Source organism: Sinocyclocheilus rhinocerous, unplaced genomic scaffold (genome assembly GCF_001515625.1).
Source record: "Sinocyclocheilus rhinocerous isolate Xijiao unplaced genomic scaffold, SAMN03320098_v1.1 scaffold1799, whole genome shotgun sequence".
Lineage (NCBI taxonomy): Eukaryota > Metazoa > Chordata > Actinopteri > Cypriniformes > Cyprinidae > Sinocyclocheilus > Sinocyclocheilus rhinocerous.
Genome location: NW_015648615.1, coordinates 35,577 through 50,401, shown reverse-complemented (window position 1 = coordinate 50,401; position 14,825 = coordinate 35,577). Strand labels below are relative to the sequence as shown.

At 35.6% G+C, this 14,825-nt stretch overlaps 1 protein-coding gene across 5 annotated transcripts in view; it reads left to right on the top strand.

The window, feature by feature from the left end:
- The window catches only part of thraa (thyroid hormone receptor alpha a), a 42,236-nt gene that overhangs the window by 24,023 nt on the left and 3,388 nt on the right, over positions 1-14,825 (top strand). For 2 of the 5 annotated variants that reach the window (XM_016514667.1, XM_016514666.1), the window contains exons 2-7: positions 5,435-5,649; positions 10,419-10,480; positions 11,254-11,375; positions 11,457-11,604; positions 12,659-12,864; positions 14,639-14,782. In XM_016514667.1, coding sequence (XP_016370153.1) covers positions 5,600-5,649; positions 10,419-10,480; positions 11,254-11,375; positions 11,457-11,604; positions 12,659-12,864; positions 14,639-14,782 — 732 coding nt within the window. In that variant the 5' untranslated portion in view covers positions 5,435-5,599. Of the gene's footprint in view, positions 1-5,434; positions 5,650-8,425; positions 8,508-10,418; positions 10,481-11,253; positions 11,376-11,456; positions 11,605-12,658; positions 12,865-14,638; positions 14,783-14,825 lie in introns of those variants that run through there. The other 3 variants (XM_016514669.1, XM_016514670.1, XM_016514668.1) reach the window with 3 other exon arrangements.

Sequence of the window (14,825 nt, the reverse complement as noted above, 5' to 3'; positions counted from 1 at the left end):
TTCCAATTACTCTTATACATATTGTTGTTACAAAATGTAGTTATATATGTCCTGTTACACATTTGTACTTACACAAACCATTCGGAGGGTTGTTACTAGGGCTGTGCAAAAAATCGAATGCGATTGTCATGTGCATCTCATCGCCTGCGATTTTTAACGCGATTTTGTGTAGCTTGTCAGTGAACTACGGCTCTGTGTAGTAAATGCCGCTGCATCTGAACGCACGTGCTGGAGATTTACTACTAATCACAGGAGCGGCTTTACTGATGAGATGCGCATGAAAATCGCATTCGATTTTTTGAACAGCCCTAGTTGTTACATGTGTGTAGTTACGGAAATATTACAGCTCTAGACACTATGTACCAATGTGTACTTACACTGTGGTTACATACTTTGTACACATCTAGTTACTATGTAAGTACACAGGTATTAGGGCCACTTAAAATAAAGTGGGACCGAAATTTCTTCTTACCACAAGTAGTTTTTGTGGTGTCTCCAACAATTCAGTTGTAACCACACAGGAAACAAAACAGCTGACAGCTGTCACGTTTTCTGCTTTTATCATACTTAGAAAGCACAAACTCCCACACAGCGTGTCAATCATACTCCGTTTCTCACCTTCCTCTCAGTTATGGTTCTGTGATGTGTCGCGAGGGATGTAATGTTAAAGCTGACCTCAAGATAACTGTAAATTTCATACTAAGTGTGAGTGTGAATCAGTTCCACAACATAATCTTTTAGATTCCCTCTTTTGTGGGCCATTAACAGCTTTTAGGACTGTCTTTACTTGCATAGGGGAAAAATTAAGAGTTTCAATTTGATTGTCTTGTCTTCAATTAACTATAGTGAAAGACTCATCCCACATTCGTCCTAGACTTTTGAGAGAGGGAGAGACCAAGTGTCCCAGTTAGGGATATGCCGGTATCAAATTCTCATGTTGCGATTTAATTGCTAATGCTTTTATCACGTTATGCGGTATTATCACGATATTGAAATTTAGTTTACGTCCGCGCTTGTTTACATCAGAGTGCGCACGCATCTTTCATGCAGCATACGGCGGTGTTGTGCATTTTGACCAGTTGATGGGAAAAGTATTCTTAAAATGCATTCAAAATTCGGAATAATTTGTAATATATAATTATTCACGGTATTTAGAAGTGCCCACGATAACAATATCGTGCATATTCATTACCGTGATATATCGCATTACCGAATACCGGCACAAGTCTAGTCCCAGTCAGTGTGTTTGACTTTGCTTTTTTAATGGTTCAGTGCTGTAAAACAAGAAGTATAGAGTTTAAAAACATCTTCTTAAAGTGTATTTGACAAATCCGCCACTTTGCTGACATGGTTTTAGCTTTTCAACTACTGTAGACAATCTGCCCAGACATGCATTTCCTGACTAATACCCACAATATCATAGCGAAAGAAACAGACTCGGTGCTCAAGGCACTTATTTGAGTTTCTGTTATTTAATTCTAAACACACAATGCTGGTTTTCCCATTGAAAATAAATGAGAGATGGAAAAAGGGGCGAGTGGTCCTTCACCAGGGAGGAAATGAGAGAGGTCAATTTTGTTTTGCAAATCCAGTCATTTTCTTGGCATCCCAAGAGTCCTCTTCTGCCAAAATCTGTTTTAGCCATATGGACTGTGTGCATGTGCTGTATACAAATGTATGTCCTCTGTCTGTACTTGAATGGTTTCACAGAGCAACAGAATTTAAGCTGCTTTCGGTCTGCTTAATTTGTTACTGGTTTTACAAATAGCCATACCATTTACCAATACCATTTAGCTGATCGAATCAGGACATTGTGGTCATCTGAAATACTGCTACAGGTTTTTTTTTTTTTTTTTAGTTGTTTCTGAATGTTCAGAGTCTGTTCAAGGCTCTATGGTTGAATCAGATTGTTCCATTAGAGTGACAATAGAAGCTATTGACCAGAACTATTGAATGGGAAAAGTGCAACTACAGTAGCTTGTTGAATAAATCAGTTATAGCATTCAGATTGATATACTTTGATTCTTTACAATATGCGTGTAATGGCTGAACGAAATAAAACAATATGCCCTATAACCTAACAATACAATTTTTTTGTCTAAATAAAAGCTTGTTTCTGCCACGTGATTAAAAAAAGGAATTGCAACTTTTCATAGAGATATAAACCCGCAATTCTGACTTTTTTTTCTCAGAATTGCAAGTTTATATCTTGCAATTCTGAGTTTCGTCACATTATTACTATTAACTAACTATTAACTATGACTTTTGCCTCAATTAACACCTAGTTTGCGGCTTTTTAATAGTAAGGTTTTTGTTAAGTTTTGGTATGGAGTAGCATTAAGGGATCTAAAATATGGTCATGCAGAATAAGGTGTTAATATGCTTTATAAGTACTACTAATAAACAGCCAATATGCTAGTAATATGCATGATAAGCAACTAGTTAATAGTCAGAATTGGTCCCTAATCTAGTGTTTATATCTTATATCTTGCTACTTGCAAGTTTATATGTCACAATTCTAGAAGTCTGAATTATGAGAGAAAAAGTTTTTCTATTTTTTTATTTTATTATTAGTATTATTATTGTTGTTGTTGTTTTTTTGTATATTAAAGATTTGTACCAGACCCAAGAATTGCTTACAGCGTTCATGATTAGTGATATTTTATAATGAATCAAAAATTATTTTTATTGTTATTCTTAATAACATTTATAAAATAATGAGTCATATTCATAATGCATATTTAGGGCCCTATGAAATAAATTTTATTTTTTTCCAAATTAATTTTTTTCCCTTTTAACTTTTCTGGATTCTGTTTTTTTCTGGACTCCATTTTAATGGTTAAATTAAATTTTATTAATCAAAAAGCATGTCTTGAAATCATGAAATGTAATTTAATAGTAATTTATTAAAAGTTTAACAAAAAATGTAATTTTAGGGCCCTATGAAATACGTTTTATTATACAATTTTTTTCTGGTACTCAAATGAAAGCATAAAACATTCATTTACTTTTCTTGTAATCCAATGAAAATTAAACCCTTTCAAATTTTTTGCCAAACAAAATGCTGCACAACACGTGTATTGTTAAAACATGGAAGAAAAATTGTGTAATTATTCCTTAAAAATAAAGTTTTAATAATAATTTTATTAGTAGTAGTTGTAATATTACAATAAGACATACATTATTCTATACAAAAGTAATCTATTTCTGTCACAATTTCTTCAAGTTTAACCTGACGTTTATCTTGATGGAGTTTTGTTTGTGTGATATGATGACAGTTTTTCTAAAATGAAATGGTCAAATGCTCAGAAAGTGACTCTTAGAGCAGCTCTGGGCATGTGTTTATGTCCTCATTTAGTGAGAGGGCAGACGCTGAAAACACCTGGAGCGTCACACGCGCTTCAGTTGTGTAGTAAACAAAACCCGGGGTCTGAGCCATTCATTCACACCATAGACTGTACGATTCACACAGAAACACTCAGAACATGCAGGATTCATATTTAAAGGGGTCATAAGATGCGATTTCAAGTTTTCCTTTGTCTTTGGAGCGTTACAAGCTGTTCATGCATATAAGATCCGTAAAGTCTCAAACCCAAAGAGATATTCTTTATAAAAGTTAAGACTGGTCCACGCTCTCCTAAAATACCTCATATAAACACGCCCCCACATGTCTACGTCACTGTGTTGGACGATTTGCATAACACCACCCAAATGTTTACGCAAAGAAACTTTTATTCTCGCTGTAGTAGCCGCGCCGCCATGTCGTGGAGACGCTGTGTTTCCAAATATGGTAAGGGGTGTAACATTTCCGTCACACGCTTGAGGTATTCGGCCAATCACAACGCACTGGATAGCTGGCCAATCAGAGCACACCTCGCTTTTCAGACCGATGAGCTTTGTAAAAATGGACGTGTTTCAGAAAGGCGGGGCATAGAGGAGAAACAATAATGTACAGTATGTGGAAAATAATGTGTTTTTGAACCTTAAACCGCATAAACACATTGCATTACACCAAATACACAACATGATGTTCTTTTTAGCAACATCATATATGACACCTTTAAAAGTCTTTTTGCCGCTTAATATTCACAGACACTAGCCCATTTCGTGATCTGATTTAAGTGAACTGACGTACTTTCGATTTATTCATACAAAATTTGGCAAATTCCATGACATTCCGCATCATACAGTAAATTCCATTTTTATGACTGGATTCCACAATTCCATCCGTGTTTTCCACATCGCAGGGCATCATAGGGCCCTACATATTGTTTGTATTTATGTAGTATAATGATCATTTATTAGTGTCAGAAAGCAAAAAAGTTTCATTTTAATTTGCACAAAAGTTATTAGACAGTAGACACTAACATAATAAATACTATTTAATTAAAAAAGCAACATCTCTAATTACTTTATTGTAGATTGACTAATCTAAAACCAGAGTCTCTAAAATAAGAGATTCAGCAGGTCATTGTGTTTGTGTTAACAGGGCTCGCAGGGCATCATAGGGCCCTACATATTGTTTGTATTTATGTAGTATAATGATCATTTATTAGTGTCAGAAAGCAAAAAAGGTTCATTTTAATTTGCACAAAAGTTATTAGACAATAGACACTAACATAATAAATACTATTTAATTAAAAAAGCAACATCTCTAATTACTTTATTGTAGATTGACTAATCTAAAACCAGTCTCTAAAATAAGAGATTCAGCAGGTCATTGTGTTTGTGTTCAGGGTGCGCCTCATGTCTGATCTCGTCTTGGGTGCCGTCATGTGAGTCACGACTTCATATATCACACTGATTCAGATTGAGGTACTTTTATTGGCTGTTTAAGAATGTGAGATCCTAAGGTGTGACACGCAGGTGATAATGCATGTCAGTGCAGAGAAAGAGAGAGAGATGGCGAAAAGAACAGAAAGTGTGACATCCTTCACAAACTAAATCTCTAAGATATTTTAAAAAAAATAAAAAAAAGTAAATTAATCCCAAAATGAAATAATCTGCTGAATTATTAAACACTGAGGTCAGCCATTATGGAATAACCCAGTTCAGCTTTCCTATAATTAGATAGAGGCCGAGTGGGTTGCCTTGGAAAAGGCAGATTTATTGACCTCGCACGGTGAAGCCATATCGGCTTCAGAGCAAGAATGGAAAAATAACACACAGGCGTGAGGGATGCGCATTTATCAGCTGGCCTTTTCCCTCTAATGAGAGCAGCTTGGCCCGAGCTCCGGGGGCAAGAGTTCAGACACAATGATCTGGTGCACATGTGCACCACCGTGTGTTCAAACTGAGTCACAGCTGCTTTACAAATGAATTTGGTGCAGCCTCTAGAGGACAGGAGCAGGGAGGAGGTGATTTGATTAGAGAAATTCACTGTTTGACTCTCTTTGTGCTAATTCAAGACGAATGATGTGTTTCTTTCAAACAGGTGTAAAGGCGTTTGATCCAGAGGCAGAAATACATGCGGGGGTATGTCACCATGAGCCGTCCTATAGCAGCCGACGGATACTCACCCTGCGTATGCTGAGCAAAGCGGCGAGGGTCGGGTCCGCCTCAGTCTCCTGTGATTGGACGCTGGATGGAATCAAGGTGAATGGAACACAAAGAGCAGGAGCTTAACCTGCCAGAGGGAGATGAGACACGGTGAGTTATCTTGTGTGTATTTATAATATATGTCAGCTCTTAAAGCGGTAGTTCAGTCAAAAACTCAGAAAATTCTGTCATCGTTACTCACCCTCATGTCGTTCCAAACCTGTATGACCTTCTTTCTTCTGTGGAACATAAAATAAGATATTTTGAGAAATGTTTTAATGTTTTTTTGTTTGTTTGATGACACTGGAAGTCAATGGTAACCAAAACTGTTTGGTTACTAACATTTCTTTTATGTTTAACAGAAGAAAGAAAATCATACAGATTTGAAACAACATGAGGGTGTGTAACGAAGACAGAATTTTCATTTTAGGGTGAAATGACTGACTTGATTGACTAATCTGCAAGTATTTGGCCAGGTTGAGATGACCAATAACTGTATCTGCTTGATCAAATAACAGACGTTTTAGAAAAAATATATTTTTCCCAAAGTATTTATTATTTAGTAATGTTAACAATTTTATTCAATTCTACACCGACAAGGTGCTTCATAAAAAAATTATATTTAAAAATATTAACATAATATATAATTTTATTTAAAGTGCTGTTTTGATAAACCCTGGGTATATTTTGCAATAATGAAGAGTTGACGCTACATAATCCAGAATACTACACTTACAATTTACCAAATTAAGTAATAAATAATTTTACACTATTTTTAGATAAATAATCATGCAAATCTGTGACCTTTTTTGTACTTTCATAAAATTAATATAATAAAGCTTTCCACTCTTAATGTTATTCCGACACATTCATAATAATAATATTATAATAAATATAATCAACTCAAACATTATTATTATTTTAGTATTTATTATGTTCATATTTATTATTATTATTATTATTATATTAATGTATCAGAATAACAATTTGAGTGGAAAAATAATAATAATAATATTTTAAAAATGTATTAAAGTGTTAAAGTATATAAATAATAGTGTTTATTTACTAATGTCTATAATTATGAAATATTCAATTTCACTAATTGTCACTCTTACAACTTACCAAATAAAACATTTAATGGGCATGAAATACTGATTTGAGTTTAAATTATTTTATTATGTGATATGAAAGAGGTCTCGGAGTGAAAAGAGAGACATAAAACTAGATTGGCTACCAGGAACAATGGTCAATAATACAGTGTATCATCATTATACAAACATATTTAACCACTCAGTGCTTTGACTGATCAATCAGACTCAAGTATATAATAAAATCAAACATAAGCATTATTATAACATTTAAATTGATATAAGGAGTCACGGCAGCACACATATGCAAGAAGCAAGTCTTTAACATCACCTAACCGAATGCAATTGTAATCCAGAGTGCTTGATGTTCATCCAAGTGTGTGAAGTGTTTTACGATTAGATGATACGATTAGATATGGAATAAGACAAATAGAGAGTGAGATTATAGTGCAGGAGAGAGAGGTACATAAGCCAGATGGGGCCACTGTGCAGCAAGGGATAATTCAGGACACTGAATCATTACGACAGTCGGTGGATTGTCTGTGACCAGTGTGTGTCATTGAGGCAGTGTGTGTGTGTGTGTTTATTTGGAGCGTCCAAGCACGTGTCTCTCACATGTGCTGCCTCACGGTCGCGCCCTCCCCCAGACGTTCAGTTACTGCATGTGCACCACCACGCACACTCTCACACACTCTCACACAGTTCCAGGGGACCTGTGGGTCAATTGTGGGATTATTATGCAGCTAGAGAAGTTTCAGATGGTTCCCTGAAAGGCAGATTTATACTGCGCCCTACCTCGCCTCAACCCGCCATTTAATTACGCCTCTGTAATTTGATTAGCAGAAAGTGCGCGTGAGTGAGCATTTAAAGGCTTATTCACTCTGAGTGTGTGCACTCATCTCTCAGCTCCTCTCTCCTCGAAAGCATGTGCGGGAATTAAAAAGGAGGAAGTGGAACTTTGACGTGGATTTTGCTTTGATGCGTCATCCGCTCACGTGTAGCTTCAGCCACGAGATTCAAGAGGATAGAAACTCTCATTTTTAACTTGTTCGTACTCAAAGAAACGCAGCAGCTGTTAATAATAAAACGTTTTTTTATTGATTTTCTAACTAGATGTGTGCTAAAAATGTGCAGTGAAGTGCAAAAGCCTGAGGAAGTCTGGGAATAAAAACATATTTCTTTGATTTAAAATGTTCAAAATCATATAACTTTTAATAAAATTTTGTTGACATGTTTAAAAAGATTTGGAACCCAGATTTCCATTGTACATTATAGTATTACATATTAGCATTATTATTGTTATTAATATTGTTTTTGTTATCATTGTTACATAAATTATACGTTACAGTATTATAGTATTATACTAAACTATATATATATATATATGGACAAATCTTCAATATTGCAAAACAGAAGTATTTTCACTAGTATTTTGAACCCCATACTGTTTGTGCATTGAATTGATGCACTGAAGATTTATAATGCTGTGTTTACTGCTCTAACACAGTTCTGTTGATGATTTATGCATGATGAATGTATTATGTTGAAACAAAACGCTGAACATTAGTATCTGAAGTATGTGTAAATGACAACACTGCAGATGTCAGAGGACCCTTTGCAGCGAGAGAGTGAAGAGGAAGATGAGAGCGGAGGGTTAGTGATGCAGGAGAGGTGGGGCTCACAGGGCTGATGCACAGGAGCTGTGGCAGGAGGAGGAGTGTGTGGAGAGGGAGAGAGGAATGGGATGGGGTGAGAGAGAGAGAGAGAGAAGTGTCATCCTACCAGCTCAGACACCCTGTTACCGCAGATAGATTGCAGACAGCTTTGCGAGAGGAGGGAGACGGCAATCATGCACATTTTACAGCCCCATTATGTCAACAGGTTAGAATATAAATGTTCTTTCTCCATCCATCCCATTCCCTCTGTTTGTTCAGTCGTGTCTGTTGATGTACGGGCAGATTGTCAGTTGGACTTAATACTGTGCTATCCAATAGAGAGAAGTCATTTCATTATTGTCAGTGGTTGGATATCTTGTGTGTGTGTGTTTGTGTGTGCGTGTGTGTTTAATGAAACTCAAATGCGGGATTGCATTAGAATATGTTGCATTTCAGTTATTTGCAATGTTGTAGGCTTAGTAGATTTGATTTGGTAATCAAATCAAGTTTTGGTTATTTGTAATATAGCACTATCTTCATGCAGTGAACTAATAATGCAACACTCGTGTGTATATACTATGTGTTGTTGTGTTGAGCTCTATACACACAAGCATTGCCTCACATCATCTGGACTTGGTGCTGGTTCACGGAGGTGTGTCGGGTTCATTTGCTGTACAACGCTAGTGAGTTCATAAGCTCCACATGTAGATCAAGTCTTCTGTTGTTGTTCACTACCAACTGAGGGACTTGCATGAAAGTGTTGCTTATGTATTTTATTGTGGTTTTGGAGTCATGAAGGCAGTCACATGAGTTTAACACATTAAACCGGTTTGTGGTTTGGTCTGTTGCTGTTCCTTTAGTTTTACATGGTGATGCAACACAGTTGATAGACAAATTATGGCGGTCAACTGAGGTGAATGATGCCGTGTGAAATTATTTTAAACAGTGCCACCGTGTGGCCACCACATGCATTTATTCTGCCCACTTACTTAAAGGGATTGTTCACCTAAAATGAAAATGCCTTGAGCATGTATTCACTCTCATGTCGTTCCAAACATTTACATTACATTTACATTTAGTCATTTTGCAGACGCTTTTAGCCAAAGCGACTTACAATTGGGGAATGCATAAAGCGATTCTTCTTAAAGAGGCAAACAGACACAGGAAGTGCTCCTAATACCAAGTTTCAGGCATTGTTCAAATAAGTACAAGCTAAAAAGGGAAGGAATAAATAAAGAGAAAGATAATAATAATTATTATTATTATTATTTATAAATTTAGGATGAAGTCAAGTAGCGTCGAAAGAGATGAGTTTTCAGCTGTTGCTCAAACCTTTATGAATGTGAAACACAAAAGATGTTCTGAAGAATGTTGCTAACTGACCATTGACTTCCACTCACAAAAAAGGACACATTTCTCAAAATATCTTAATTTATGTTCCACAGAAGAAAGAAAGTGTTTGAATGTTTTAGTGTTAAAATGTCCCTTCTGCGCTTAATATGCAGAAACAGAAAGTCCTTCATTAACACTGTCTCTCATTATTGTGTTTGTTTGAACATTCTGCCTAGCCTGACATAGCAACAGTAGCTCACAGTGGTGTGAGTTTAGGAAGGGACTGTCTGTTAGTCTGACCAGTGACAGACAAGTGGAGTGTTTGGGCATTATTCCATGTGATGGTTTCCATTTTTACTGTTAGGCCTTACGATACGTATTGTAAAACAATGGAAATAATAATGAAATGCATGTTACACTACCTTCCAATAGTTTAGGGTCAGTAAGTGTTTTTTTTTTTTAATGAAATAAATACTTTTATTTAGCAATGATGCATTAAATTGATCAAAAGTGACAGTAAAGACATTTATAATGTTACAAAAGATTTCTGTTTCAAATAAATGTTGATCTTTTGAAATTTCTATTCAAAGAATCCTGTATCATAGTTTTCCACAAAATATTAAGCATTGATTGATATGATATGAAAACATATTAAATTATAATATAAGTTAAAATAAGTTATTTATAATTCTAGTAATATTTCACAGTATTAGTGTTCTTACTGTATTTTTGATCTTGAAATAGAAATAGAAAATAATTTCAGATTTTACTGTATACTTTTTTCCCCTCTCCTCTTTTTCTCCAGGTGGCCGAATGGAGTGAAGAGAAAAAGAAAGAATAGTCAATGCTCTATGAAGAGCACGTCTGGTAAGGATTTTGCATACGGTGTCACTGCAGTCTAAACGCCTGTGATGCCCAAACATGCCCCTTCTGTGTTTTGAGACAAGCCGATTTTGAATGCAGCTATCAAAAATAAATATTAATATCTTTGAGAATTGTTAAGAACAATAACAATATATATACACACACACACACACACACACACACACACATATATATATATATATATATATATATATATTTTTATTTTTTTTAAGTATTTTTCTGAAACAGACAACATGTCTGTGTTTGGTCAGTTTAATTGAGTTCACAGTCCAACATTGTCCACAGATCTTTTTGGAATAAACTAAAAATACTGTTATCATCTCCTCACACTTGTGATTCTCGAAACGCTTATGACTTCCCAGAACACAAAAGGAGTTATTAACAATATGACAGTCAGTGTTGGTGAAATAGTATCTCAGGGTTGTAGAGGTAGTGTGTGTGTGTGTGTGGTCCTGGTATTCCCTACATTATGGGGATCAAATATCCCCTCAAGGATGGTAATACCAGTCATTTTTGACATTGTGAGGACATTTTTTTTGGTCTCAATGAGGAAAATAGTTTAAAATGAAGTTTTTTAAAAATATAATAATGAGGGAAGTTTTGTGTGTGGGGTAGGGTTAGGGTATGAGGATAGAAAATAGAAGTTTGGACAGTATAAAAACCATTATGTCTATGAAATGTCCCCATAAAGCATGGTGTGGGTGTGTATGTGTGTGTGTTCTGCTGTAACAGTCCATCTCCTCCTCCTCTTCTAGTGAACATCATCTCTGTTCCAGGGTATGTTCCCAGCTACCTGGAGAAAGATGAGCCATGTGTGGTATGCGGGGACAAGGCCACCGGCTACCATTACCGCTGCATCACATGTGAGGGCTGCAAGGTGAGATTTCCAACCCTTGAACCGCTTGATAATCATAATTAGTCTGTACTTGGGCATTAATCTGCTTTCTTCTTCTCCCAGGGTTTCTTTAGGAGGACAATACAGAAGAATCTTCACCCTTCCTATTCCTGCAAATATGACAGCTGTTGCATCATTGATAAAATCACCCGCAACCAGTGCCAGCTGTGCCGCTTCAAGAAGTGCATCTCGGTGGGCATGGCCATTGACTGTGAGTGTTCACACAAACACACACACACACACACACACACGTTTGCTTGGCTAAATGAAGACATACTGTAGATTACGTTTTTTTATATTAAGTTAATAAAAATGACTACAGACTAACCCATTTTATTTTATTTTATTTAGTATATTTATATTTAATATTTATGTAGTATTGGGACAAATTCTCACTATTAACTAGTTGCTTATTAGGATGCATATTACTAGCAAATTGGCTGTTTATTAGTACTTATAAAGCACATATTCTGCATGACCATATTCTACATCCCTAATCCTACCTAATACCTAAATTTAACAACTACCTTACTAACTATTAAAAAGCCGTAATTAGGAGTTTGAAAAGTCGTAGTTAATAGTTAGTAAATAGTGAGAACTTGACATTAAATTAAAGTGTGACCATTTTATTTTATTTTATTTTATTTTATTTTATTTTATTTTATTTTATTTTATTTTATTTTATTTTATTTTATTTTATTTTATTTTATTTTATTTTATTTTATTTTATTTTATTTTATTTTATTTTATTTTATTTTATTTTATTTTATTTTATTTTATTTTATTTTATTTTATTTTATTTTATTTTATTTTATTTTAGAAAAAAGTCTTATTATTATTATATATTTTTTATTTGGTGTTTTTTATTTTTCAATTTTATTTTATTTTATTTTATTTTAGAAAAGACTTACTAGTATCTAAAGACTACAGAAAATGTTTCCTAATGTTTACAATTTTTATATTATAAAGTATAAATATATATATGTATATATGTATGTATTTTTTTCAGTAGTTATTAATATATAAACCCTGTTGAAGTATTAATTCAGCACAATCTGATGGTAAGATTGCAGTCTCTGTAAAAATCTTTAAATGTCTTTAAATGACATTGTTTCTCAAAAAATAAATATATAAATCTGGCCTTTGAAAAAACCTGCTATAATCTTCTTACGCATAATAACATTACATAACATTGCCTGCCATTTCCTGTTTAGTACTGAGAGTATTAAATGAGTGATTGTGCGAGTGATTCATGTCCCTGGCAGTGGTGCTGGATGATTCAAAGCGTGTGGCCAAGAGGCGTCTGATCGAGGAAAACCGGGAACGGAAAAAGAAAGAGGAGATTGTGAAAACACTGCACAATCGGCCTGAGCCCACCGTCTCGGAGTGGGAGCTGATTCGTATGGTGACGGAGGCTCATCGTCACACCAATGCCCAGGGCCCTCACTGGAAGCAGAAACGCAAGTTCTTAGTAAGAGGCCTGGTTGTGTCTGTATGTCTGTGATCATGTAAAGCATTGATAGGTTGACTACATTGTACAGGTGGTTGGGTTCTCAGCTAGATTGCTAATAACCTCCAGCTCTTGTCCGTCTGTTTGCTGTTCTTTTGGGAGTCACTTCTTCATCATGGCAATTGTGTTTGAATGTCAGGGGTCAAAAAACATGTTACTTAGCAACTAGTGTTGTTACACAGAGTGGTCTGTCAGGATTTGAGAGTAGCTGACAATGACCAAAGAGCACTGGATTGGCCCTCAAACAATCAGACAAATCAGTTTGAGGATAGATGGATGGACTCTTTTGTAATCAGAGTTGGGTTTGTTTGTCTGGTCTGTGCTCTAGTGGATCATACTGCGTTTGCTTGAGTTCAGTCTAACCGAATGTGAAAACGGCCTTAGGCCCTGTTTACACTAGTGCATTTTCGTTTTCATCTATGTGCTTGGAGCGGTCAAATGAGGTATCTACCTATACATATCTATGGGTACAACAATGAGCATGATGTTATTGTTTACACAGTCGTCAAGGATACTCAGAGAGAATGTGGGCAGCCACGCCATCGCTTTCAAAAGTCTCAGTTTTGGTCTGTAACGCAACCCCAGAGTTTTCATACTAAAACGGGGTCTGCAGCATTTTCAAAAGTCTCAGTTTTCGACCTCGAAAACGGCGGAGTAGTGTAAACGACAGGCGTAACCGTAGCAAAAGTTATGCGTTTTAAAACGAAAAAGCACTAGTGTAAACGTAGCCTTAGAATGGGTTGAGAAGTATAAACAAATTAAAAATCAAAACAAAAAGTCTGGGGTCATTTTGTAATTGTTTTTTTAAAGAAGTCTTTTATAATCAAAATACAAGGAAATACAGTAAAAACAGTAATACTGTGAAATTGCTGTTTTCTGTTTTAATGTTTAAAAATGTGATGTATTCCTGTGATGCAAAGCTGAATTTTCAGCATCATTTCTCCAGTCTTCAGTGTCACATGATCCTTCAGAAATCATTCTAATATTCTGATTTGCTACTCGAGAAACATAGATTATTATTATCAATGTTGAAAACACTTGTGCTGCTTAATAATTTTGTGGAAATGATGTTAATTTTTCAGGATTCTTTGATGAATAGAAAGTTTAAAAGAACAATATGTATTTGACGTTTTTGTAACATTATAAATGTCAACACTGTCACTTTTGATGCAACTTAATGCATCCTTGCTGAATAAAATATTAAAGGGGTCATATGATGCGATTTCAACAAATGCAGACAGGGTTTTATGTTTACGCGGCGCAATGCAACGCAACGCGTAAAAAGACAGTATAAGTCATTATAATCAGTAATTATGTCCCCACTGGATGCAACAAATGCCTCGTTTGTAATGGGTTTTAATGTTTTTGAATCATCGCTTCGGCCGGGACACGGCATCAACAGTATGTGAGGGGCGTAACATTTCCTTCACACACTTGAGGTATTCGGCCAATCACAACGCATTGGATAGCTGGCCAATCACAGTACACCTCGCTTTTTTCAGACCAATGAGCTTTGTAAAAATCGACGCGTTTCAAAAAGGCGGGGCATAGAGGAGAAACAATAATGTACAACATACATGATCTCACTTATACAAATGTTGGTAAAATGAAATGTATTTCTTATGGTGTGGGCAGTAAATATGTTAAAAATGTGAAAAGCAGGGGAAAAAAATCTAAAGCAACATCTGTCAGATTGTTTTTTCAATTCAAACCTCTATATTGGTTTGTCTTTCAGCCAGAAGACATCGGGCAGTCTCCAGCCCCCACATCAGACAACGACAAAGTCGACCTGGAGGCCTTCAGTGAGTTCACCAAGATCATCACCCCTGCCATCACACGAGTTGTGGACTTTGCCAAAAAGCTGCCCATGTTCTCTGAGGTCAGTGTCTGTGTTTTCAAGTACTGCACATGAACGTCTCCAT